The 25,789-nt window shown below is 38.9% G+C and overlaps 1 protein-coding gene across 2 annotated transcripts in view; it reads left to right on the top strand.

Moving 5' to 3' along the window:
• Positions 1-25,789, top strand: part of PRKG1 (protein kinase cGMP-dependent 1) — a 630,806-nt gene that overhangs the window by 431,652 nt on the left and 173,365 nt on the right. For both annotated transcript variants that reach the window (XM_083740692.1, XM_083740693.1), the window contains one exon: positions 19,581-19,686. In XM_083740692.1, coding sequence (XP_083596818.1) covers positions 19,581-19,686 — 106 coding nt within the window. The remainder of the gene's footprint in view (positions 1-19,580; positions 19,687-25,789) is intronic.

Genomic DNA, 25,789 nt, shown 5'->3' with positions numbered 1-25,789 from the left:
ATTATACTATCACATACCTAACAAATAACAAATACTATGCTGAAGTTGGTTATTCATTCTCAGTCCCCTATTTGCATGCATGTTCAAAACAAAGTAAATGCACAGTTGAAGTCTATATATGCACTTCAAAAATAGCTGAAACATGATGATAGAAAATAAGGAACCAGCAGAGGCCACTGAAGAATATGCTTTGGGCCACCACAAGTCATACATCCAAGCTTTTGGGAGAGTGTTGAATCCTGCCAGGCCAAAGCTTCCTCAAGAGATGGTCAAGTGCATATAACCCCCCCCCCAAATGTGTAGAAAAAGAATAAGGAAGTGGGGGTAGACACCCAAGATGATTCTTTGGAGCACCACAGGTCAAATGTCCATACATCAACAAGAGAGTTCTCTGCAAAATGGTGTTTAATCCCACAAATGTCCATACTGGGCAAATGCACATCCAAAGCAGCTTAAAAGAAATAAGTTTAATACAACAACTCAGCCTCAGAAAGATTGAAGAGAGCCAGGAAAAAATAATAATTCGACTAAACGGCTACCCTGCATTTCTGACACTGCTTTCTTCATTATAATTATTTATATCCTGCTTTACTGGTGGGGTAGAAATTCAATTCGGTTCACATTTTTGAACAAACTTTAAATAACTCACACTTTCTGAAATAATATGCAAATGGAAACACAGCCTTCCCTCGAAATTCACCCTTCTCTGAATTTTGCAAAGCAGTTCTCCAGCCACAGACTGCATACAGAAATACATCTAATAGAGCAGTGTGTGTATAAACAATCACATATTCATAAAAATAGCATAACATGCATTATATTAAAGGAAATGGCTTGCAGAACTGTATATATTATGAGAAATTCACATTAAAATGCTCATAATTTTTTGTGAAGACTTGTTTTGATCTTATTTACCGTATTTATTTGCAAAGCTGGTGTGGAAATCTGTAGAACAGATTAGAAAACTGAGAAGCTGAAACTGACAGATTCACCCATCCCTATGTACTGGGGGTGAGTTTACAAGTTGGACTAAAAGACATTGATAAGATCACATTAAACAACAGTAAAATTGTAGCAAGTAATTGGGAGTGGGGGGAGAAGCCATAGCCTCATGGTAAAGCATTTGGTTTGCATGCATAAGGTCCCAGGTGCCATTTCCTTTTCTCCTCCACCTCATCTCTGAGTATTTATTACAGCAGTTTATGCTCAGTGCCGGATTTACTTAAAAGCTAAACAAGCTATATCTGAGGGTACCACTCTTTTGGGGACTCCTATGATGTAAGTAATGGGCCCTGCCTGCTAGCCTGCTCCCTAAAATATTCAACACATAAAACAGCGACAATTTGTTGTTGACAAAGGACAGCTGGACATATAAAGGGCCCCATAACCTTCAATAGCTTAAGGCCTCATCAAACCTAAATCTGGCCCTGTTTATGGTGGATGAGCTGGTTGTTCACTGGCCCCATAGACTCATCTAAGAGTGTTTCTGGACTTCACCCTGCATGGCCATACCTTACTCCTTCAGATACCTCACTTTCCTCCCCTTGAAGAGGAGGAATCTGACTCCAGCGTAATGGAAGAAAACTACTTTTGTAAGAGAGCAAACCTTGGCCTTGATCTTGAAGCCACTGCCTCAATAGTGCTGTCTCTGGACACAGTGGAACAGCCCCTGCTACTTAGGTTGTGTTGACATGAGCACTGTTCTATGGGTTGGTTTTAATTTCTATTGTACAAGCTGCTTTTGGAATGTCAGCTGAAAAGTGATATTCCATAAATAAATGAAAGCAGTAAGTATTCCTGTAGCCATAATTCAGTATTAAAAAATGTTTTCTTTTTGTGCTAAGCAGAGTGTCATATGCTATCCTTTACATAGGTCTGTACTCTTTCAATGGGGGCAGGAGTTTAATTATGTTTATTTCAGCTTCCATCATTTTAAAGATACGTGCATTTCGAAGATAAAAATAAATCAATGCAACACAGAAAAACCAGTTGCTACATCCATTTGGCAAAATCTAAAATGATGTCTGCTGTACAGAGATCAAGTCCATAGAGGGACCTTAGGTAGCTGAAATTTTGTTGAAAATCTGCAGTACCAATGAGAGGAAGTAAAAAGCAGGTTTTGAAGGAGGTATAGGTAATAGACACTGAAATATTTCCAGCAGGAGCTCGGGAAATTTGCTTTTAAAAGCAAAACACAGCCACTTCTGCAAATGATGTCATCCTCTCTGGTTTCCCAAAATAGCTTATGCTTCAGGAAATCTCTAGTTCCCTTTGAAGCTGCTCTGAGGTAACTCCATGTGCAAGGGTAATATCTGGGTGATGTAATGCTCGTGGCTTGTTTAGCATAAGAAACAGAGTTACAAAGAAAGCTGTTCCATAGAGTGATATCTGTAGAACCAAGAAATATCTTTGTTTCCTTGGTTGAGTTCTGTTGTTTTAATGTGTACATATCACAGACTTGTTGGGTATCTGCCATGCTTGAAGGATAGGAGAAAATTTCAATTCAGTTGACATTAAAAGCTGAATCTTATCAGACTTGCACCTTCTCAAACAATATTAGAACAGGAATACATCCATCCTTCAAAATTTGTATATATCCCAGTTTTGCAATGCAGTTTGCAGTCAACCAATGTTTCTAAAAATGCATATAATGGGTAAAATGTGCATACAAATGAATATGTTAGTAAAATAGCACACACAAATGCATTGATTAGAATGAACTGCTTGCAAAAATGCATACACTATTCAAAACCTACATACAAAAATAGGCTTATTGGGAGAAATGCACTAAAACGCTGAACAATTTTCGTGATTTTTTATGGGCAAATTGCTGCAGAAATGTGGAGGGGTGAATTTAATAATGGGAAAATGAGAAATGGAAGAAGAAGAGGAGTTTGGAATTGATATCCTGCTTTATCACTACCCTAAGGAGTCTCAAAGCGGCTAACATTCTTCTTTCCCTTCCTCCCCCACAACAAACACTCTGTGAGGTGAGTGGGGCTGAGAGACTTCAAAGAAGTATGACTGGCCCAAGGTCACCCAGCAGCTGCATGTGGAGGAGCGGAGATGCGAACCCGGTTCCCCAGATTGCGAGTCTATCGCTCTTAACCACTATACCACACTGGCTCTCTCTGGGAGAGAGCAGGCAATCTTTTCATTACTCCTTGAAGTGTATTCATTTTTACTTTTGGGAACACATGCTAGGAAACGGGGGTCAGTCATAGCTCACAGAGGCCTAAACCTGTAGTTTTGTTTATGTAGGATGCAAAGGCAGCTTATAGGTATAACTCACAACTTCTTTAAAATGGACCATGTGAAGGAACTGTCCATAATGAAATTCTGATACTGAGGTAGATTGTGGACTGCTTTTATTGCTGATCTCTGTGATAAGTTGAATTGTAAAGACCAGCAGAATTGCAGCCCAGTCCCATGGAAAACTACATGTTCTCAGCCCACCAGATCTATGGTATTACTTACACCTAATTGCAGCCATTGTTGGTGTCTTACAGTGCAATACTATGCCTGCTTGCTCAGAAGTAACTCTATTTGTTTCAATAGGGCTTACTCACTGTAAGTGGGTATTAGTCTCTATTGACATCAGTGCACCTGTATGAAATGCCCACTAGGAGAAAATATGATTTTCCTTAAAGATCTATTTCTCTCTACAAAAGAGCTCCCTTAGACCCTATTCAGCATGAGTTCTCATTTCAGACAATGATTTAAGTGAGGGTTTTTTTGGTTTAAAAAAGAGATTGTTTATAACAGTAGAATGGTGCCTTTGTATTGCAGCACTATATTTCTATTCACTTTTCTATATTTATTAACAGCTCGTGTTAGATGTGCAACCCACACAGTTTCAAAGGAAGCAGAAGGAGAGCTGTTTTCCCCCCCTTAAGTGCCGTCCTGCAGTGTATTTTGAAAAGCCGCTGCTTTATCTAATAAAATGTACAGAATTGTGTTTGATTTGGTATGTACTCAATAGCTTGGAAAATAGCCAACGAAGTATAAAACTCATTGACAAAGAAAATGAAGGGATACATCTACTTAAATTTAAACAGTACAGTGGAACCTCGGGTTAAAAACTTAATTCGTTCTGAAGGTCTGTTCTTAACCTGAAGCACCACTTTAGCCAATGGGGCCTCCTGCTGCTGCTGTGTCACTGCTGCACGATTTCTGTTCTCATCCTGAAGCAAAGTTCTTAACCTGAGGTAATATTTCTGGGTTAGCAGAGTCTGTAACCTGAAGCGTATGTAACCTGAAGCGTATGTAACCCGAGGTACCACTGTATATTCTTAATGTCTGGATGTGATGTCAATAGAAAGAACATACCAAGTTGTGAGTCATCTTTCAGGTTTTAGCCAGGAAAAAATGACTTATTGTTTAAGAACTGAACTCTTAACAGGATTCATGATATTTTGCAAGAGCGCTTTGCCATCCTGGGAGAGCCTATGTGAGAGACTAAAGAGGCTGGCTGTGATTTTTCTGTCATGACCAGAACAAGCACAATCTGATTAACTGTAGGGGAATATCCATTCCATCTGTTTAGATGGTGTTGATTCATCATGGACCAGTGAGGACTGAGCATGCTCAGTAGCTAGAGGATGCTAAATGTTGGTAGTAGAAGTAAAATGAAAAGACCGGGGGGGGGGGGAGAGAGAATGGGATAGCTGGAACCCTGAACATGAGCACACCAACTGGGAAGAATAACACTGATTTGGTCGCACTGGGGCATGGAGCCTCTGGGGCGCTGCCAGGGCCGCCACTACTATGAGGTAAAATGGAAGGTGAGAATCAAAGGGGGTGCCAAATTTTGCTGTTGCACAAGGTGCTGCTGAAATTTAAGACTCCGAGGTCCACCGCTGGTTGAAGGTCCCATTTGTAACATAATTAAAAATAATTTAAAATGCATTCACATATAGACTGCTCCTAGGCGAGCTACTATGCATTATTCTAAGGGCCACCTCACACACAATATTGTTTTGCACTCTTCATTTGCCTGAGTAATAGGGGTGGATGTCGCATCATCATTTTCTTTGTGAGTGCTAAAGACTGAGGGCAGAACTGGATTTTATAATGACAGATATTTTCCCCAAACACGCACCTGCTGGTTAATGCTAATCTTGGAGCAGAGGCATTTGGAAGGAAGGATTAGTAGGCGAGAGAGGGATGTTGAACATTTTCTGCATTGTTGATTCCCTTCAGCAAATGCCCATGGGATGCTTTTTCTTTGTTGCAGGTTTCTTTTGGTCTCAAAGCCTGGGGTGGAAAAGGGGAGACAGAGAGACACCTTAAAATGGCGGGGGTGGGCAGCATTTGCAGGAGAGATTTGGAATGCAAAGAAATTATTAAACACTCTTCCTTCTTGCTGATTTACATCTGCAGATGTCTGCCTTTGTGTTCACATTATGAAGGAAACGGGTGGGAACAAAATCCTGTGTCTCCTCATGAGCCAGGATCCAAAGAACCACATGGCGTGTGGCTTGCATTTCTAGCAGATACCTATTTCTGATCACTCAGAAGTCGTCGTTAATGCTTAATCCACTAAGCAACAGGGGAAATAGCTTTTGGGGCAGGAGGTGCTATTTCTCCCTGCACAGTGATACAAAGCATTTGCTGTTGACTGAACCTCTGTAAAAGGAATGGGGTTCCTCTTTGACAGATTGTACAACCCTTCCTGTTCTGGAAGTTAGATAAGCTTCTGTTGCTCAGAACTTGACTTTTCCTTATGTGGCCCATCTTATTATGGGAGATTATCTAAATTAACAATATGGGTTCTGTTGCTGCAAATGGTTTCAGTGAAGTGTGCACAGATCAGGCTTTTCTTCTGAAATCTTTAACTCTTTCTTCCTTGCACTCCCCATATAAGCCAGCTAATAACCAGCATGCAGTAGTAAGTTTGGTGCTCCACTGACCTAGCCAGATTTGAGCAATGACCCCAGAGGTGAAGAGCTTTATGTGCTATTTCCAGTCTCTAAGCCACACAGTCCCCAGATAGAAAATGGTTTTTCTTTTTCTTTTTCGCACAAACAAAAGTTCAGTGTTAGAGCAATGAGCACTTTGATTGAATTCATGGGAGAATATTGTGAAAGCCGTTCTTATTACCCACTGTTATCGGTTATCATCAGAGGCAGCTGAAATATGGTCACTAGCTTGCAAAGCTTGAAAAAACACTTTCCTTTCCTCCTGGAAAAAGCTTCACTGGCAGCAAATCCTTCCTGTAATCCAGCTGATTTGTTTTCTAGTACTATTATTATGAAAAGAAAGGATGGCACAATGATTAGATACTGACATCCGATCCAATCTCTTCTAGCTAAAAGCAAGCATGGCGACATCAGCAGAATGTTTGCCACCTGAGTCGGATGTTTTCCATTTGGAATTCTTGCTCAGGCTCCTAATCTGTTGAAGTGATCAAGAGAGTATCTGTTTAAGAAAAAAAAACCATGCAAACCATTCTGATCCATCTATAGGAAGTACCCCCAATCCATCAAGGCAGTCCTGTGGTTGCAGCATCGTGAAGAACATACTCCAAATATAGCCAACCCTTTCCAAGCTCATTCCCCCTCACCTGAAACATGTGGGCCATCCCCTTGCCCTGAAGGCAGGCAAGTATACTCCTTTGTGTGACCTCCTACTTAGTGTGCTCCTTGCACTGTTGGGCAGCATTTGTGAAATGGGTGGGTGTTCAGATGAATCAGGCTTGGGTGAATTCATCCTACCTTGGATTCTGCATGCTCCTTACATGCTAACCTCATGTTCAATATTAGGAACCCATTTCAGTTTTTCAGCCAGTGATGCAGAAGCTTTGGACATGGCCAGTCATTTCCCTCTGAACTTGGAAGCTAGGGCGATGACATACCTTCCCATACCAAGAGTCTCCATCATCACATCTTCCTCTTCCAGAACTTGTGCCAATCCCTCATCGTTATCAGAATGTGCAACCCTGCTACTGTTTCCTCATACCCACACCAGCCGTTGCAGTCCCCTCCTGGCCTCCATCTCTGCACCATACTTCTCTGCTGTATCTCTCCTCAACAAGCCCCACTCAAGCCTCTGCTTACTCCTACTAAATCAGTAAGAAGGCTATCTTTGGTAAAGTATTATTATATGCTTCCTATCGGATTGCTATGAAGGAGACTGAGTTCCTTAATAGTTAATGGCAACTTCCAACCATATCTATCATCAGGTAGATTTTAAGCAAACAGCTAGAATAATGTAAATAAAAAAAAATCTAGAAGGTTTTTCACTATCTAGGGCATTTTTTTGGTAGAAGTAACAGACACGGAATTGCAATACTGTATCTATTAATATGGAGCAAACCTTTAGTAAAAAAAAAAATGTTTTAGTTGAACAAAGCTGCCTTTTAAATTCTCGAGACCACTCTGAGCTTATTAAGGGTTTAGTTTTGATTTTTACTATGTTGTGCATAGCCTTCCCACTTTATTTTCATTTATCAAGGACTTTTTTAAAGCCAAAAAGTGATTTGGCAAGTTGCAGAGCTTTTTCTATCTTGAGTAGATTTAATGCATCTGTGGCTTAAGCAATAATCTGCTTAACATTGTTGTGGTTAGAAATATTAATTATCTTCTACTTCATTTCTGAATTTGGCTTCCATATGTGTTTGAAAATGCTGTCAGTAAACATGTAGCAAAAGTAAACATACATGAACAATGCAAACCTTTAATATAAATGGATTCTCCCTACCATTTCTGGAAATAAAGAGTATGCTTTAACAACAGCTGTGTCTTCTTGAAAAGAGGGAGAAAGCCTACTCATTGCTTTGGCATTGGCTTTCTAAAATGGATCATTGTGTGGCACATTATCTTCAGCTGTTCCACCCTGTAGGGCTGCAGTCTATTATAGCTCTCTCCAGAAATGTAAATCTCTTGCTGTGCTTTCTCTGAAGCAATGTTCTGCAGACAGTGAAGCTCCCTTTGTCTGCCTTGTTTTAATAAGTATTTGTTCATCATCTGTAGCAAATGTTAACACCTGGCATTTAGTTCATTACTATTTTTTTTTATTTTTTAAGGCTGAAAGTGATTTATAGAGCTTCATGTAGTGAGATTGGAAGAAGTTAATACTACTAAATTATATTTCTTCCATCTATTAACAGTTTAACTTTGGTCATGGTGCTTGTTATTAATATATATTATATGTGTGTGTTTAACACACACACACATACACACCAAAAAAGGAAGGTAGGAGGGATACGGAGAGAGGAAGGGAAAGAGATTCATTAGATGCTAGAAAGAAGAAAAAGGGAAGTAAGTAAAGATTTGGGGAGAGGTGAGTGAATGTTCAAAATGGGAAAGGAAAATGGAGGGGTGAATTATACTTGAAGAGAGTTTTAAATAAAATAGAACATCACCATATCGGCAGTGAGACAGAAAAGAGTGCAGGGAGAAGAACGTTCAACAAAAAAATGTGTGTGGAAAGGCAGGTAAAGAGATAGTAAGGAAGAGGGATAGGGAATGTCAGGCCCATCAATACTTTTAAAAATTAAGATGGAACAACTTTATATGATGGGGGAAGTTGATGATGAGAAAAGCGAAGATACTTGATCATTCCAGCAAGGGAGCTATATAACACAAGAAGAAGAGGCAAAGATGTATTTGCACTATGAAACAACTGAAAATAAAGCTTTGCAGAAATGTGCAATAAAAGCTATAGGATTTTGCTGAGTCAGTAGAAAGTAAAACATGAATTTCAGCGACATCATAAAGAAGCAATATGACTTAGCTGCAGCATCAATTTAGAGATAGAAAGAAAGAGAGGGAGTACAGATAATGGTCAACCTTTGACCATGTTACACAGAGTGAAAGATAAGTTTGTACATAGAAAGTGGTTGACAGAAATGAGTCCAGGAGGAAATTCTACATTGCAAGATTAAAATTTGCTTGAACGAGAGAGGTGTAGAAAGAAAATATTTGCTTCTAGTGTGCATAAGGCAAGCACAAAGTATTAGAAAGGATGTATTAAGCAGATAAAACAGGTTTCCATTTAAATAAAGGACTAACATATTCAGACACCATGAGTAATTTCTATAGGTAGTGTGGAGAACATAGTTTCCTTTCTAAGTGCTTAGCAGATGTTTGCTATAGGGTTTGAGGATGCATAAATCTGCCAGGGGCTTTCATCCTCAGATTTAAGAAAGCAGACAACACTGGTATATTATTGTCCATTAAAAATGTTGAAAGAAATAAGAAATGTCGCAAAATTCAAGAAGGCAAGTTTGTTAGGAAACATTTTAGCGGAATTCTATACAGGCGTGTCTCCACTTGCACACGATCAGCACACGCGCTGACACATGTGCCAAAAATGGCCCTGAACGGGGATAGAGTAGAGCGGGGCATGGGCAGAACAGGGAATACCCACTTGTATGTGTCATGGTGATGTGCACAGTGACCCAGAATGGAACTCCAGCTTTCCTTATAGTACACCAAAGGTGCTCAGATTAGTTTTGCCTCTTATGTACCTCAGTCCTGTATATTTATTCTGACAAATCTCCCTCCATTCCAGTACCATACTGTGTTTTGTAATACCCTGATAGTACAGTTTTGGGCATGTCCCTTCCTAAACATATATGTTCAGAATTTGCTTTTTAAAAATCTGACTGTAATTCCCCCCTGCCCCCCAGCCCTGCCAATGTACTGTATTCTTGGTGTGTGGGTGGTTTTTGTTTTAACTTAATTTTATCTTATCTTTTTTTACTAAGAATTAGTGCTGTATGTAAGTTTTTCTCTCCTGCTGAAACAATCATTGAGATTGGGGGAGTTTACTAGGATGAAACCTTTTTACATTCTCAATGCTGTTCAGATTATACAACGTTCTGTGATTCCAAGAGAGAGACTGTTAGATGAGAAAGTAGTGAAATTGTGGATGAAACCCTGGGGGACTTAATAGGCTTAGCAGTAAACTCTGTATTCAAAAGTGTCAGGTGCTACCATGCATAATATAACCATGAGTTGCAGTAGTAGAAGGATGTTTCGATGCTTGTTATACTCTGCGTAATGAATGGGGTTTCTCTTTCTGCTTTTACTAATGTTTGTGGCTCTAATTAGAGGCAAGAGGTTTTTATTTTTATTTTGAGGTATTCAAATAATAAAAAATGAATTGCTGTGAGATGCTCTGTGAGTTTCTCAAACACAACAAAGCCATGCCCAGTCCTCATTCTCTCGCCCTCTCTCTTTTTGGGGGTTATTATTATTCATGAATTAAAGTATCCAGCAGGGCCGGATTGTAAGTGAAAGTATCTAACTGCGTAAATGGATTTCCACATGGCTTCATGCTGGTCTGTTGCTTGAATAAGCTTTATAAGGAGTGTGCTCCACTAGCCATTTTCCATATATCTGTCCAGCTAATGATGTAATATCACAAAAAGCATCCTTTAGAATTGGAAGGACATGAAAATAATGTCTTTTTTTTTAGTTATTATGAAACATAATGAAATTAAACTACCTCCCACAATTTGTTTAGTCATAAATGTATTTTACCAAAGTGTTATGCGATTGACCTATCTTGAATGAATTCTTTATTTTCTAATCTGTCTTCTTAGCCTGCATATAGCTTTGCACGACTCTTGAATGCTGTACTTGGATCTCAGCTTGAGTCTTTCTTAAGCTCTAGATGCACATGGGCAAGTCATTTTCTGCCATTCTGTAAAAGAACAGTAACAATCGCCTATGTCAGCAGGCTATCTTAAGGACAAATATGATAATTAGTCTCCAGACTAATGTGCTGTAGAAATTATGTAGAGATGTGCTGTAGAAAATATGAATGGTGACAGTATTATGCATGGTTAAATCCTAAACATTAATCCAAGTGTTGTTGCCATCTGTTTTCCTTTTTCCTTTTGGTGAGTAAGAGTCCACAATTCTGCATACTGGTGGACTTTTATCATTCTCTTTTATCAACAAGGTGGGGACATATTTTCAGTTTCTCAGATTTGATAGGTTGATAATTTAATCATTGTGTTCAGCCCATAGAGAAAAATCCAACACACAGTAGTAGATAGCATGTGGGTCTGCTGCTCTCACCTGTCAGTTGATTGAGGTGGCATAGTGCAGAGCCAAGCTGGCACTCCTGGCTGGTGTGTTTGCACCATGCTGACCTCCCTACCTCCTTGGTCCTCCTCTCTTCCTCACAAATTAGTAGTGGTTCAGCTGTCAGAAGGTCAGGTGAACACCACACCATGACCATTCCATCTACTCCTGCAGTGGTGCAGTAGATGCAAAACTGCACATGGGACCTCACCACCACGCCAATTATTATTTTTCTCACCTTATCCAAATGCTTTTAGCTTTCGGCAAAATTCCTCAGGTGTTTGCAACATGTAAGAGCCATCAGTTGTTAAATTTGATGGACAACTAGTTAAGACGAACAGTTCTGAGTTGAATTTTCATATATGCCCTTGTCACATGCTGCTTTTCTGCCAAATCAGCTGTAATGCAAGACAGGGCTAAGCCACACACTGTGGAGACCCTCATTTCTCCTCTTGGTAAGGTCTGGGCTTCTTTATAAAGCAAGTTGGAACACAGCATCTCACTGAAGGGTAGGGCAGAGCCATAAACCAAAAGAAGCAAGTTGAGGTCAGTTCACCAAAACAGAAGCAGACAACCCACCCACCCCGGAAAACAGACAGAAAAATATGAAGATAGTCCCCTAGCACTGGCCTCACTGCCATTGACCAGGATACTGAAGGGGAGAGGCAAGGTCAGGGTGGTGGCATGGGCTCACTGATGGGAGCACTGGATTGTCTCCACTGGCGTGTTTGCCTTCTGCAACCTCACTACTGCCTTGAACCTCCACATCTTTGTGCATAGCAGTGATCCTGGTGCCAAGAGCCCAGGTCTGTGGCACCACCCCCTCCCTGCAGGCTGCTCCTGTTGCAAACTCCATTTTGGCTTCCCATTTCTCCTCTTCAGACTCCAAGCTCTAGATCCAAACAGCAATGCTGTACATATTGCAGTCATAAATATATTGGGCACAAGCTCGCTGTGAATGTTATGCTACAAATTTAGCTAGACATTATTGAAAATTCTGGGTGTTTTGCCTGACCTATTCTCTGACCTATATCTTCTTGCTAAGGAACCACATGCTTCGTTTCTGACCTCCATAGCAAATCCGGCTGCAATTTCAAAATCCCCTTTTGCCTTCTGACCAGCTTCAGAGGGACCCACGAATATACTATCACAATTCTAGCTGCCAATGTACAAGCTTCTTATCTAGTTACATACCAAGTTGATTCATATTATCATCTGGATACCTTTTTTATCTTCAATTCCAAACTTTATAATGTTTCCTTAATCCACATTAGTACAACATAATTTTTATAGCCTAAAAACAATGGTGTACTTGGGAGATGGAAAGGAATGAATTCCTAGCAAAAGAAAGAAAAAGAGTAATGCCTGGTGTATACTACAATTATTGTAACAATTCAGAAGAAATGTTGAACAGAACAGTTCATATTTGAAAAGATAATCTGCAATTCTTTAATAGATTTTCTAAAAGCTTGTCAAGATGATTTTACATCTTCTGTACATTATTGTGGTTACATAACAAGTGTTTAATCTTAGCATTCACTTCAAAGTGTCATATCCAATCCTGTTGGTGAAAATGCTCACTCTAAATAAGATGTAGCATATACCGTAAATCAGCTTGCTTTAAATCATCATTTTGGACCATTCCTGTGGTATCAGTAACTTACTGATGGAAGTAGGTCTCATGAATTTATATTACGCTCTTGCCTGGTTTTGAAGCATAGGGCATCACTTGACCTTTTTCGGACATAAAAGAAAAACTACTAAATTCACTTGTGCTGCTTCTTGATGAAATTTATTTTCTTTATCCCTTTATCCAGAAAACTGTAGGAAGTAGAAATCGAAAGAAGAAGAATATTCTGTACTATTAATTTAAAAAAAATAAATAAATAAACACTTTCTTAAGCTAACAGTAAAAATGTTCTTTTCGATAATTTATGTGAATAGAAGGATAAGGGCAGGTTGTATTAACTGGTAGGAGCCAAAACTTGGCAGAGGCAGAAAATTGGGGGTGGGCCAGCATTCGCTGCTCTAGGTGCCATGATCAACAGCAACCAATGTAAGCAAGCTGTGCCAACATACTGTACTACTGGATTTTAACCCTGGTTCACCTTTTTCCTTTGCTGCCACCTAGCAACAAGTACAACCAAACATGTCAGAATTGTGCTCCCTCCCCATTAATTGGGACCACCTGGACAGTGCACTCCATGTCTTGCTGTGTCTCTCAGTCTGTACACTAGCGCTGCTGAGGTGGATGATTAATACATACTAAGTTAGACGGTGGGGGTAACTATTGCATATGTTTTGCTTCAAATTTGGCAAATTTCAGGTTTTCAGGTCTGGCTTCCGTGTTACATATGCAGGGTAAACGCGCTCTCTCTCTCTCTCTCTCTCTCTCTCTCTCTCTCTCTCTCTCTCTCTTCTCTCTCTCTCTCTCTCTCTCTCTCTCTCTCTCTCTCTCTCTGTGTGTGTATTTGTGATGTATATTCTGCATTTGCAGCAATAGATGTATAAAAATAGTAGTAAATATGCAAGATCATAAAAGGGTAAATTAAAACAATACATCAAATTCGGAGGGATTGGAGAACAAAAAGTCTTTACTTTGGTCTAACAGGATAACAATGTGGGTGTCAAGCAAACTTTTCTTTACAAAGGTAATTCCAAACATTATGTGTGTGTTGCAACAAAGAAGGCTGTCTCACTGGTCACTGCCTGTCTCACCTAAGACTGAAGGAGCACTCAGTGGAAAGCCTTTGTAGATAACCTTGGTGCATGAACAGGCTGATATGGGATCAGGCATTCTCAGATACCCAGGTCTCCAAACTGTGTATGGTGTTAAAAGTGAGTGCCAGTACTTTGACATCTGCTAAAAAGGAAGAAGAAAAGACAGGGAGCCATTTAATCTATTAAAACACTGGTGTGCTATGTTTCCTGCACCCAGTCCCAATTATTACTACCCAGCTTGCTGTATTTTGTATTAACTGCAGTTTCCAAATAATCATCAATGGCAGCTTGATGTAGAACAAAATACAGCAGACATTCCTGAATGTCACCAGAGCATGGATAACTGTAGCCAAGCTATCTCTGTTGAGGAGAGGAGACAGCCGGCACAGCTACCTCAGCTGGTAGAAGGCACTAAGCTCCACAGAGGCTGCTTGTTCTTGAGCATCTAATATCAAAGATGTATTGAGGGGCACCCCAAGCAGTGTACCTTCCGGGAGAGTGTCACTGCATCCAGAAGTTGTGGAACCCCATCTTCATTAGCAGATGAAACACGTACCTATGCAACTTCCATCTTGCCAGGATTTAGCTTCAGTTTATTCACGCATCAAAGTTGGGTGTCACATACCTTAAGGTCCAAACTCGGGGCAGACAGCAGTGTTTTGGCATCTGTGGTTCCTGTGAACTTTTTCTCTTTGGTGAAAGGTGGACAGTTGGAAGGGAGAAGAAGCAACAGGAGCTCAAATAAGGGGCAGCAGCCCATCCCCTAGTGAAATTGTAAGCCTGGACTAAAATTACATTTATTTGCGCTCAGCACAGTGAATGCCGAGTATAATATTACATATATTTGAAAGTAAACCATTCAAACATGTAATCACAACTGCCACAATGTTTCTTGAATATTTTAGTAGCGGGTGAATTATAGCTCGAAGGAAAAACAGTGACATTATAATGGTCTGTCTTACTGGAAAACGGCTATAGAGAGGTTACCGTGTATTATTATTAAAATACTGTAGCTTCAGCCTGATAGCTCTAAGCAGACTTTAGAAGCGTGTGTGTGTCTGTGTCTGTGTGTGTATGTATATGTGTGTGTGTGTGTATATATATATATATATATATATATATATATATATATATCCATCCACTCTGGAATATGAAAAGGAATTAGCCTTTTGCTTGTGTTTTACAAAAAGCTGAGATTGCTTTCTATTCCATATATACTTTACAATCACTTTCCCATGCTTCAGCATGGAATAAAAATGACAGTTTCAAAACAAGCCTTTGACTTGCATTGACAAGCATCATTTTTTTCTCTCTCTGCCCCACAATTCTACTTGTTTTGCTCCTTTCTGAATGGCATTATTTTCTCATTTTGCTTTTGATGCCATGCAAACGCAGGTCAGTTTATATTTATTTTAAAATTAGAATATATATATAGAGAGAGAGAGAGCGCTTGAGTTTTACTTTGTTCTGGGGTATCATAGCTTTGGATCGTGCTGTAGTAAACCCTGTCCTAAACAGTCAAAAGCAAATTCACACTCTGGATCATTCTGTAGATTCTTTCTAGTAGTCCTATGTTGAATTATTATTACTACTATTCAGATGTGTGCACAAATGTAGAATGAAAGACAAAGCTCTTAACATCCCAACCCCACAAAGTAAGTGAGTTCACTGTGACTTAGCCTGAGGAACACGAATATGGATTGCAGCCTAAAGCAATTTACAAAAAAAGTGTTTTGTTCTTTTACTGTTGGATACATTATTATCCTCAGAGTGAGAAAGATGATAGTCCTTAGACACAATTCATAGTCCTTGGCGGAACCCAGAGATTATAATTATTCATTTGTGATTTGTTTTTGTTTTTGCATAGTACCCAAATGTGTACTAAAATGTTAACTGCGTAGTCCAGCACTTAAGTGTTTTTCAGGTTCATATATTAATTTGCAGCTGAAAGGGGCAACAGCATAAACAGCAGCCGTTAAGTGTGATTGATTATAGGCCAACCTAATTTACCTTTAATAAGTAGTCCATGTACGTTCATTACATGGCATAGACTTACAGCAATAAGTTTTTTGCCAAAAGCACACTAAATTGAATTCATTGGGCCTTTGATTGTGAAACAAATTATAAACAAGTATGAACCCAGCAAGTGCATTAGAGCAGTGATCCTCTGAGATATATTTTGTGGTGCAAGGGTGGTGGAGAGGGAAAGATGTTCTATTTCAGAATGCCTTTGCTGATGAAGAACATACAAGTGTCTACATGTGGTTAATCGCAACACACACACACACACTTTGAGGTGTGTTTCGAATGAATGTAGTATCTTCACAAACCATTGATAAGTTTTTATGAATCTCATTGTAGCAAGTAAAAGATACTTTTTATCTAAGCATTTCACTGCAGTCACATAAGATACTCCTGATCTCTTGCACATAGATCTACAGTGGTACCTCTGGTTATAAACTTAATTCATTCTGCAGGTCTGTTCTTAAGTTGAACTGTTCTTATCCTGAGGCACGCTTTCGCTAATGGGGCCTCTTGCTGCCGCTGTGCCGCCAGCACACGATTTCCGTTCTCATCTTGGGGCAAAGTTTGCAACCAGGAGCAGCTACTTCCGGGTTAGCAGAGCTCGTAACCTGAAGCGTTCATAACCCGAAGTACTACTGTATGAATGGCATGTACAGCAAGTTTCAAGGTGCCACAACAAATTTATAAGAATTATGCATTTCTGTCTAAATAGAGACGAGTCTCCAACTGTACCTGATTGAGACAGGCTAGTGGTTATTGAAAGTGTGAGGGAACTGCCACATTCAGTAATGTTTCAATTGGTTTTTGAAAACTCACTGGAAATCAGTATCAGGGTCACTGCAAACATGGAACCCCACTGGAAAAGGCTTCATGGGAAAAGTGGGACCAGGTCAGGGTTACATACCCCCTGCTTTCATTTCTAAGATTACTCTTCTGTAAGCTGATTTCGTATTTAAAAATGATCAGTGGAGTAATGTTGCATGCCTTTATTTGTTCTTGATAAATATCTTGCACTATCAAAGTGCTAGTAGATTACATTTTTTTATTATTATTACTATGTATATATCCTGCATTCTCTCTCCCCTCCCTAATAAGAAGCTCAAAGTAGCACCCCCTCCATCCCTGCGGACTGCAGTTCCATGAAACAGGTTATAGACTGAAAAACAATGATGGTCCCAAGGTCATCCTATGGACTTTGTGCCTGAGTGGCTCTCCTAAATCCTAGGCTGAGAATCTTTAACCACTAAATATCACAGCAACTATAACTAAAATTGATATTTGTGAATTTCTGTTATATTAGTGGATATTCATGGAAGTTGATAATGTTGCCTGAGATGACGTTCCTCAGTAAGGCAGACATTAGTAGAGGGTATCTATTAAAAAATGGAGACTTGGAGAAGAACTATGTATTGTGAAGGAAATTCACCTTCACCTCAGGATAGTAATGCGGAGGTGGGACTGAGACAGGATTTGCAGCAGACAGCTAATGGGCAGGTGCCATTGTTTAACCCTTCCTGCAATTCTTTCTTGCACATGCTACCTGGCCAGGTTTCCCCTATTTCCTCCTCACATAGAGAAATAACTGAGGAAGGTGAAGTTATTTCCATTTTAAAATTGACTAACTCATGAAGGGTTAGCAACACAAACACACGAAGCCATTTCTGCCCAGCAAATGCTTTCCTTCATACTGCATTTATCACCAGACACATCTTTGGGGAGCAAGTACAACATGTTCTTCTTTCCCTAGGTATTTTAGCTGATAAATTCAAACACAAAGTGTTCAAACACAGAATACCAAGTCAAATTCAAAAGCGTTTTCATGTCTATCTCCACTTCACAGCAACGTCTGCCCTCACAATTATGCCTTTGTATTATGTCTACATATGAGATAATATTTATATGCACGGATATAGGTAATCCCTCAGCAAAACTGAACAGGTGGCTATTGATGAGTTTTACCAGATGCATGAATGCACCAGAACATTTTCATTATCTTCAAGGCAACTCTTCTGATTTTTAGTTTTTTTTTTGTGTGTGTGTTTTTACTATTCAGCATTTTGAATCGTTTTGTGATTGATTTAGAGAACCAGAAAAATAGGCCAAAAAAGGATGCAGCAGGCATGGCAAACTTCAGTGGCAAAATTCTAAGTGACTTCTTAATCCAGCTTCAAACGCATGACAGCACACTGCCTCAATTCATTCTGCAGTCGCTCTATCATCTTGCAGACAACCAGAGTATTTGCTATTCAGCACCATGCAAGTGGCCATGCATTCATTCAGGGTATGGAAAGCCCCAGCCTGAAAAGTTGAATGACAATCCAAACACCTAATGCAGGAAGTTTTCAAATCATGAGATCATTTGAAATTTTCATTCTGCTTTCTTAGTTTTGGACTCATGTATTTTTGCTTTTAAGGAACTCCCCCCTCCCCCAGCTCTATTGAATTAAGATAGTTTTTTCTATGAAAGAAGAATTGAACATGGCATTTAGAGGGAGGAGTGGCTTTGGTCGTTTCTGGTTATTAATCCTAGGGTGGAGCCAAACTTTCTCAGAGAAGAATTTTTTGAACACCGCCCCCCCCCATCACACAGCATATATTTAGGAAGTCAAGTTCTACATGCTGCACAAATAAATGGAAGCTTTTTCTGTCAGGATATATATCATTTGGCAGGGTACTGTGGGTAGGAGAAAGTGTGATCTGTGGGGCATCTATTATGGAGAATTTTTGAGGGTGAAAAACACATTGTGGCCGGAGGGGGGGTGGGTGGAATTGAGGAATGGAGAATATAGGTGTTGTGGTTATGGGGAGGGAAACAGGCTGGCAGAGGGAGGTATTGTGGTCCTGGAGAGGGATATTCTGTGGGAGAGAAACTGAGGCTGGGAGATTGGGAGTTGGTGAGCAGTCTAGTGTCTAAGCCTTTGAAATGCATGGCCTTCACATTGTCATGGTCATCATCATAAGAATGACTAGGCATATTTTAAAAACTGATGTAGATATTTGGGTGTGAAAAGTCAAATCAGCTTTTTAGGTTGATGGACTGTTACACTGGTTAACTTCAGTGCACACTTGTAGTTGCCAACATTGTGAACTTAGCAGACTTTTGAAAAGTGAGAATTTAAAAAAATGGTTATATATCCTAATGTATATATTTTGTTTGTTTTTTTTTTAAACTTTTCTGTAAAAGTCATATGACTCAATAAACTATTATAATACTAGACAGTCATAAATAAGTATTTATTAACTCGTATTTTGTCAGCTTTTCATTGGAGAATCCTATTTGTTATTTTAGATGTACTTAGGAATTTGATTGTTTATTTCAAACAAAACAAGAGAAATGAATTTATTCTACTACATATGTCATATGATGATATGAACTTAGGAAAGGGTTGTGCCGTGTCAAAAGGTTTTTTATTAAATTACTAGGTGTGAGCTCTGCTTAAGAAAACTCATTTTGTATCTTCCTTTCATTATGCTTGAGGATATGACTCTTTCTAAGTTTGTTTCCAAATTTATGATGAGATCTTTGAATCAGCTGATGATGAATAAAACTTCTTTAGTTAGAATAATGCATCTGAAATCCATTGCTTGGTAGATTTTCCTTCCTTCTTTCTTTCTTTCTTTCTTTCTTTCTTTCTTTCTTTCTTTCTTTCCTTTTAATTTTATAGTTTGGAAAAAGAAATTGATCATTCTCACGTTTTCTCACAAATTATTTTCTTTGCAATTCACAAAGGTTTTTTCCCCTCGAATTAAGATTTGCTAATTAAAATTTCCCCTTGTCTTGTTTTTTTTTTCCAGCTCTCGTAAATGTGAAACTTTGGGCTATTGATCGGCAATGTTTTCAAACAATAATGATGAGGACAGGCCTCATCAAGCATACAGAGTATATGGAATTTTTAAAAAGGTATGACACTTGTTTATTTTTTGAAACACACACTAAATTTGCTGCCCTCACTTCTTGGGTTTTTGTGGGGATCTTTTTTTCTCTTTCTTTTTTGAATGCAGTGTAATGAGCACTCATTTCTGCTCATCACTTTTAATTTTATGTTTTACCCACTTGTTTGGCATAAGAGCTTGAAGAAGGGGAAATGATAACTGAAAATCTCAGCCTCATTAACTGTTTGCTTTTTACTCATTATAATTCATCTGCATGGTTGTTTGTGGAAAAATAACACCAACATCAAACATACAGTAAGCATATAAATACCATTTTCAATATGTGCAAATCAAAGATCTCTCATTAAAAAAAAGACATGTTGAAGAAAAATGTGTTTCAGAAAAATGGTATATGACCTAATTTGCAAACTGTTCCACTTAAAACATTTTTTCATATATATAACTTCCAAATAGAGGCAATTTATGAGGCTTAAGAGAAACAAAAGCTTTTTTGCTGGAGGCATCTGCAAATATGGGTCAAATGAGTCATAGAAGAAGAGAGGCATAAGGATGTATCTTGTTATCCCTTAAACTTGAATTTAAACTCTCAAAAATTATGCTAGTATTTCTTCCCCGCCACATCATCATAAACCTACCACAGTGTGAAGATATATAACTATGCAATGGTTGCTGATTAATGTATATATTAGTTGCATTTTAATTATAAATAATCAAAGATTAAAAATAAACATGTGGTCCTTGTTCAAAGAAAAAACGAATATCACCAAAAGCCACCAGGAATATCCAACAAGTCTTGTTGCCTGGGCAACAGTGTTCCCATTAGCCTTTTATCCTACTCCCATTGAATCTTTCAGCCCAATGATTGGTTTGTTTCTATGTGTCAAGCTTGCAGAGCCCTGAAAAGAGAACAGATCTTGTAAATTAATGAACTGAAGTACTAAGTAAATATGCTAAAGCCATTTCCAAATGAAGTCGATTAATCTCATGGTGAATTTGGAATTGTAAAAATTAAAGCCATTATCAATAAATAAGCTTTCATCTTGATCCCATGCGGAGTTAGGGATAATGTTGTGCAAGCAGGTATGGCTCCTTCCTCTATTCCCTCCCTGCAGCCCCCCTCACATCACCAAAATCTGTTCCAGAGAGTTGGGGGCTACAGGGCAAGTGAGAAGAAGCAGAAGCAGAAATTTGTTTTGCAACATGATGGGCATCATTGTATGTCTCCCAAGAGGCTTAGGTGTACCTGACTCAGCATAAGGTTGGAATTTACTCTGCATGCTTATGTTGAATTACTAGAGAGCAAGTCTCATTGAATTTCTCTGAACTCATAAAGATCAATGGAAGCTCCATAGTGCCCTTTGATAAGAATGTACTTCTCCTTCCTCTGCTTGTCTGACATCTGTTGCTGTAGCAACTGAATACTGGGTGGTGGTACCCTAGAAAACAGCTTTTGGGAATACAGTGGTACCTCAGGTTAAGTACTTAATTCATTCCGGAGGGCCGTACTTAACCTGAAACTGTTCTTAACTTGAAGCACCACTTTAGCTAATGGGGCCTCCTGCTACTGCCGTGCCGCCGGAGCACAATTTCTGTTCTCATCCTGAAGCAAAGTTCTTAACCTGAAGCACTATTTCTGAGTTAGCGGAGTCTGTAACCTGAAGTGTCTGTAACCTGAAGCGTATGTAACCCGAGGCACCACTGTATCTGATATATGGTTTCTGGACATTCTCATAGTTTTACTACTGGGAATATCTGGGATCATAAAAAATGTGTCTCCAAGCTAGATTGCTTGTTTTTCCTTCTTCTGGGGTGGAAGAGGATTGATTGACTTGGCACACTTACTTGAATTATCCAGAGCTATTTGCTTTGAACATAGTAAGCTGAGCCAGATCATTGGTCCATCTAGCTACACTGACTTGTTAGGGGCTATCCAGGATTTGAGATAGGATTTCAGACAGGCGTTTCTTCCTGGAGATGCGAGGCGTTGAACCTGGAATCTTCTGTATGAAAAGCAATGGTCTACCACTGGGCTATGTCTCACCTTGTATTTGCATCTATTACACTGGGCTGGTATTATGTTGTATCACTTTGCTTATATGATACTATATATATAATATTTCATGGGTGAATGGGTGATGAGAGCTGAAGTATAAGGGATTTTGCTATACAGTAGACAACTTGACATTAATTCTGAGCCTTCTGTGTTTTTCTGAAGGATTTTTTTTTTAACGTGGGACCTACTTATAAGATTTACTAACCTTCAGAGTCCATATAGTATGTCCCCAAAACATACAAATGCTGCTTATATCTATTAATTGAGCGTGTCTGATGTAGGTCTGGACAAATCAGACTATTTCCAATCCATGTTACTTTTGTATGTGTTCACTTTTAAATCTGGGCTATCTTTTCCTCTATTAAGCTATGAATTATTATTTCTTAATTGCAGAGTTTTACATAGAATTTTAGAAACATAGAATCATAAAATTGGAAGGGACCCTAGGGTAATCTAGTCCAACCCCCTACAATGCAGGAATCTCAACTCAAGCATCCAAGATAGATGGCCATCCAACTTCTGCTTAAAAACCTCCAGTGAAGGAGAGTCCACAGACTCCCGAGGCTTGTTCTTCCTGAGGTTTATTAGGAATCGGCTTTCTTCTAACTAGAAGACATTGGTTCGAGTCCTACCCTCTAGAACAGGAGAAAACAAGCTTGCTCCATCTTCCTTGTGACAACCCTTAAGATATTTGAAGATGATTATCTTATCTCATCTCTGTCTCCTCTTTTCCAGGCTAAACATGCCAAGCTCCTGTATTTGGTCTCAAAATATTCATTTTGATATTTTTTAAATTGAGCCAATAACTGTGTTATGACATTGGGGAAGTGTGAAATAACCTGAGTTCCAGCCTGCACATTATTATGGGTAGTGTGGATTAGATCAGCTGGTATAGTAATTCATGAAGCATGCCTAATTTGGCATAATTTGTTAAGAGAACACTCTGATCAGCATATCTTTAATGGAGGAAAGAACAGTGTGGTTAGAGCACCAGACAGTGCAATGTAGACTGGATATACCATGTGAAAAAAGTATATTAAAATTCCATATAATCAATGAAGTCAGAAAATCTGAATAGTTATTAAATTTCCTTATTTTGTACAAATTTAAACATTTTCGAATTTCCCATATAGTAATAAGGATTGCACTCTTCATAGTGCCTGAAATGATCTTTATAAAATTGTCTTCTTCTTATTCCCTAATGCCACCACCCTCTTTATAAGCATTGTCACTACAATCTGTCACAACGTGCTGTCTTGCACAATTCTAACCTACAACACAATAACAAGGAGTGACAAGGGCTTGAGACTGGAGTGGAAATCTTTTTTCAGCTTGATTGAAAACAAACAGGGGAATCTTAACATTAGGACATGGACTTTGGTCCAGCCAGTTGTGTTGCTGAAATTCAGATACCTGCTCTATTACATTGAGCCCCAAAGCACAGCAAAATGACAAATGATTTACTGGATGTGGAAAATACTGAAAGAAAAACTTTGAAGACTGAAGAATCTATGCCTGTACACTCACATAGTAGAATTGTAATGTATATGTCACTTAGATTTTGTTCTGAACTCCTTAGCTGAGGTCTAGAAATTCAGATAATTTGATCTTCCCTTGCTGTTTTTATTCATTAGTGAATGGTTTTAATTATGCATTCTGTTCATTAACAGAACAGCTCTTCTAGTCCTAATGGGCTGAGTGGGCTATTAGGCCCAACTAAAGCTTAGTTCTTAGTGAGGTGCCAATGTTATGTCTAGCGTATATTAAATTATGGGATGGTACTGTAGTGTTCAAATTATAAGAGAAAGGTAGAGGGGGCCGTAATGGAATTCACAAGTCATTCCTTGATATCTCCAAATTTTAGCCATTTGATATCTCCCTGTAGCTTTTTACAAGCAGTCACAAAGATGACCAACAAAACTGGTAAGGGCACCAGAATCCCCCCATGACCAGTGTAATTCAATAGATTAGAGCTCACATGATAAAGAATTGGGTTCTGTGTAGACTTTGTGTCAATTCTCCACAAACAAGGAGCCACCGCAGAACAGGCCCATTCTTGTGTGGCCACCCTCTGGACCTCTTGTGGAGGAGGGGCACAAAAAAGGGCCTCAGATTATGGTTGCAGGGGCTGGGTTGGTGCATATGGTGAGAGTTGGTCCTTGAGGTATTGTGGTACTGAGTTAGAAAATACAAAAACTGGTGTGAGAGCCAAAATACTCTCTCTCTCTCTCTCTCTCTCTATATATATATATATAAACACACACACACACATATATAACTTATATATAGCCAAAATACTATATATATATATATATATATATGCTTTCGTAGATTTTCACGGGTACAGGAATGCAGGTTTTGGTGTCCTCGGGTGTCTTCCCGTGTAAAAGTTGGGGTGTCTAGGCGACGTTTCGACGAGGTCTCACTCGTCATCTTCAGGCTGGTGCTTTCGGCTTCTTGTTACTGGAACAGTAACAAGAAGCCGAAAGCACCAGCCTGAAGATGACGAGTGAGACCTCGTCGAAACGTCGCCTAGACACCCCAACTTTTACACGGGAAGACACCCGAGGACACCAAAACCTGCATATATATATATATATATATATATATATATATAAAACATATATATGTATATATTTTACATTATCATAATGTATGTATATATATATATGTATATATTTTACATTATCATAATTGCAGTGCACCGTGCAAATATAAATGATCATACTGATGATTACAGAATGATAGTAAGGGTCCGTTTCAACTAGATGCAATCTATTGTGTTTGTACATCACAAAACCCAAGGGCAAGCAGTGATTCTTACCACCAGGTTTTGATAAAGTAAAACCATTTGACATTCATGTGGTAAGAGTGATAGGTTGTATTCGGGGGGGGGGGTTTACGTTAATTAATGGCATAGGTAGTAAACTATTGCAAATGGTACAAGGACTGAGTCATAACAGGAGGAATTCTGTTATCTCCATTCAGGTGGATGGGTTGCAACTTGGCAGAATTTCTTATTAGAATCCAATACAAAAATAATTTTCCTCAGGAAAATAGGATTTCGTTATACTACACCTAGTTGAAACAGACTTGGTATGATTACTCATAGTTTGTAAAGTGAATTGCAACTATGATACTTCATATATATATTTTAAATTTTCTGGATCTTATTATTGCTTGTAGTTCTGTAATCAAAACAAAACCAAGCAGACTTTGGATAGCCTAATACTGTATTTAAGGCTGATTCTGTTCCTATTGCTGGTTCATAGCAATTGAGTGGAACAGTGGAGAAGGAGCTACATAATAGCCTGAGCTCAAATTATGTTGCGTTAAAGACACTCATGTATTAAAAGGCAAATGCAATGGACCATCTAACTCATTGTACGAATATGTTCAATAATCATAAGCATAATGACACTGTAGTGCTTATGGTTGATTCAGTCCTTAATCGTCACCAGGATGCGTAAGGCCCTAAGTAACTGCAGCATAGACATATATAGAGCTGGAGACATTTCAAGACATTTCTGTGTTGGCCTTTGGCATCTATTATTTCTTACAATAACCAGTTCACACCAGGGACATAGTGGTCACTATCTCATTGGTTCCAATTTCCTTGTTGATTTTGGTCAGTGCTAAAAAAAACCCACAGGAAAAATGATCTGATTGAGTACACCGATTAAGTTATTATCTTGCCTATGTATTGTGCAATCAGCCGCTGATAATTACTTTTGTTGCACTTGGTTTCCATCCCAGTCTAAAAGAGAAGAGATGATCTCCATGGAATCAAAGCTTATTGTTTAGAAAATATCCCAAGATGCCAGTTAGTTTCATATAGTATAAGGTAATGTAATCAAAAGTTTTAAGTGGAAACTATATTGTTGACCAAAAATAGAGAGAAAATAACATGCCTCTTTCAACAACCAAAATGGCAACGAGACATTCCATTTTGGCAACTGTAACACTGGTTTAAGGAGCCTTTTGGCGCCTAGCTTATATATCTGAGTTTCTTACACTGTACAAAATGGTTCTGAATCATGATCACCACAGATTTGTC

Source organism: Podarcis gaigeae, assembly GCF_964106915.1.
Source record: "Podarcis gaigeae genome assembly, chromosome: 5".
NCBI classification, from domain to species: domain Eukaryota; kingdom Metazoa; phylum Chordata; class Lepidosauria; order Squamata; family Lacertidae; genus Podarcis; species Podarcis gaigeae.
This window is presented reverse-complemented; position numbering and strand designations above follow the sequence as displayed.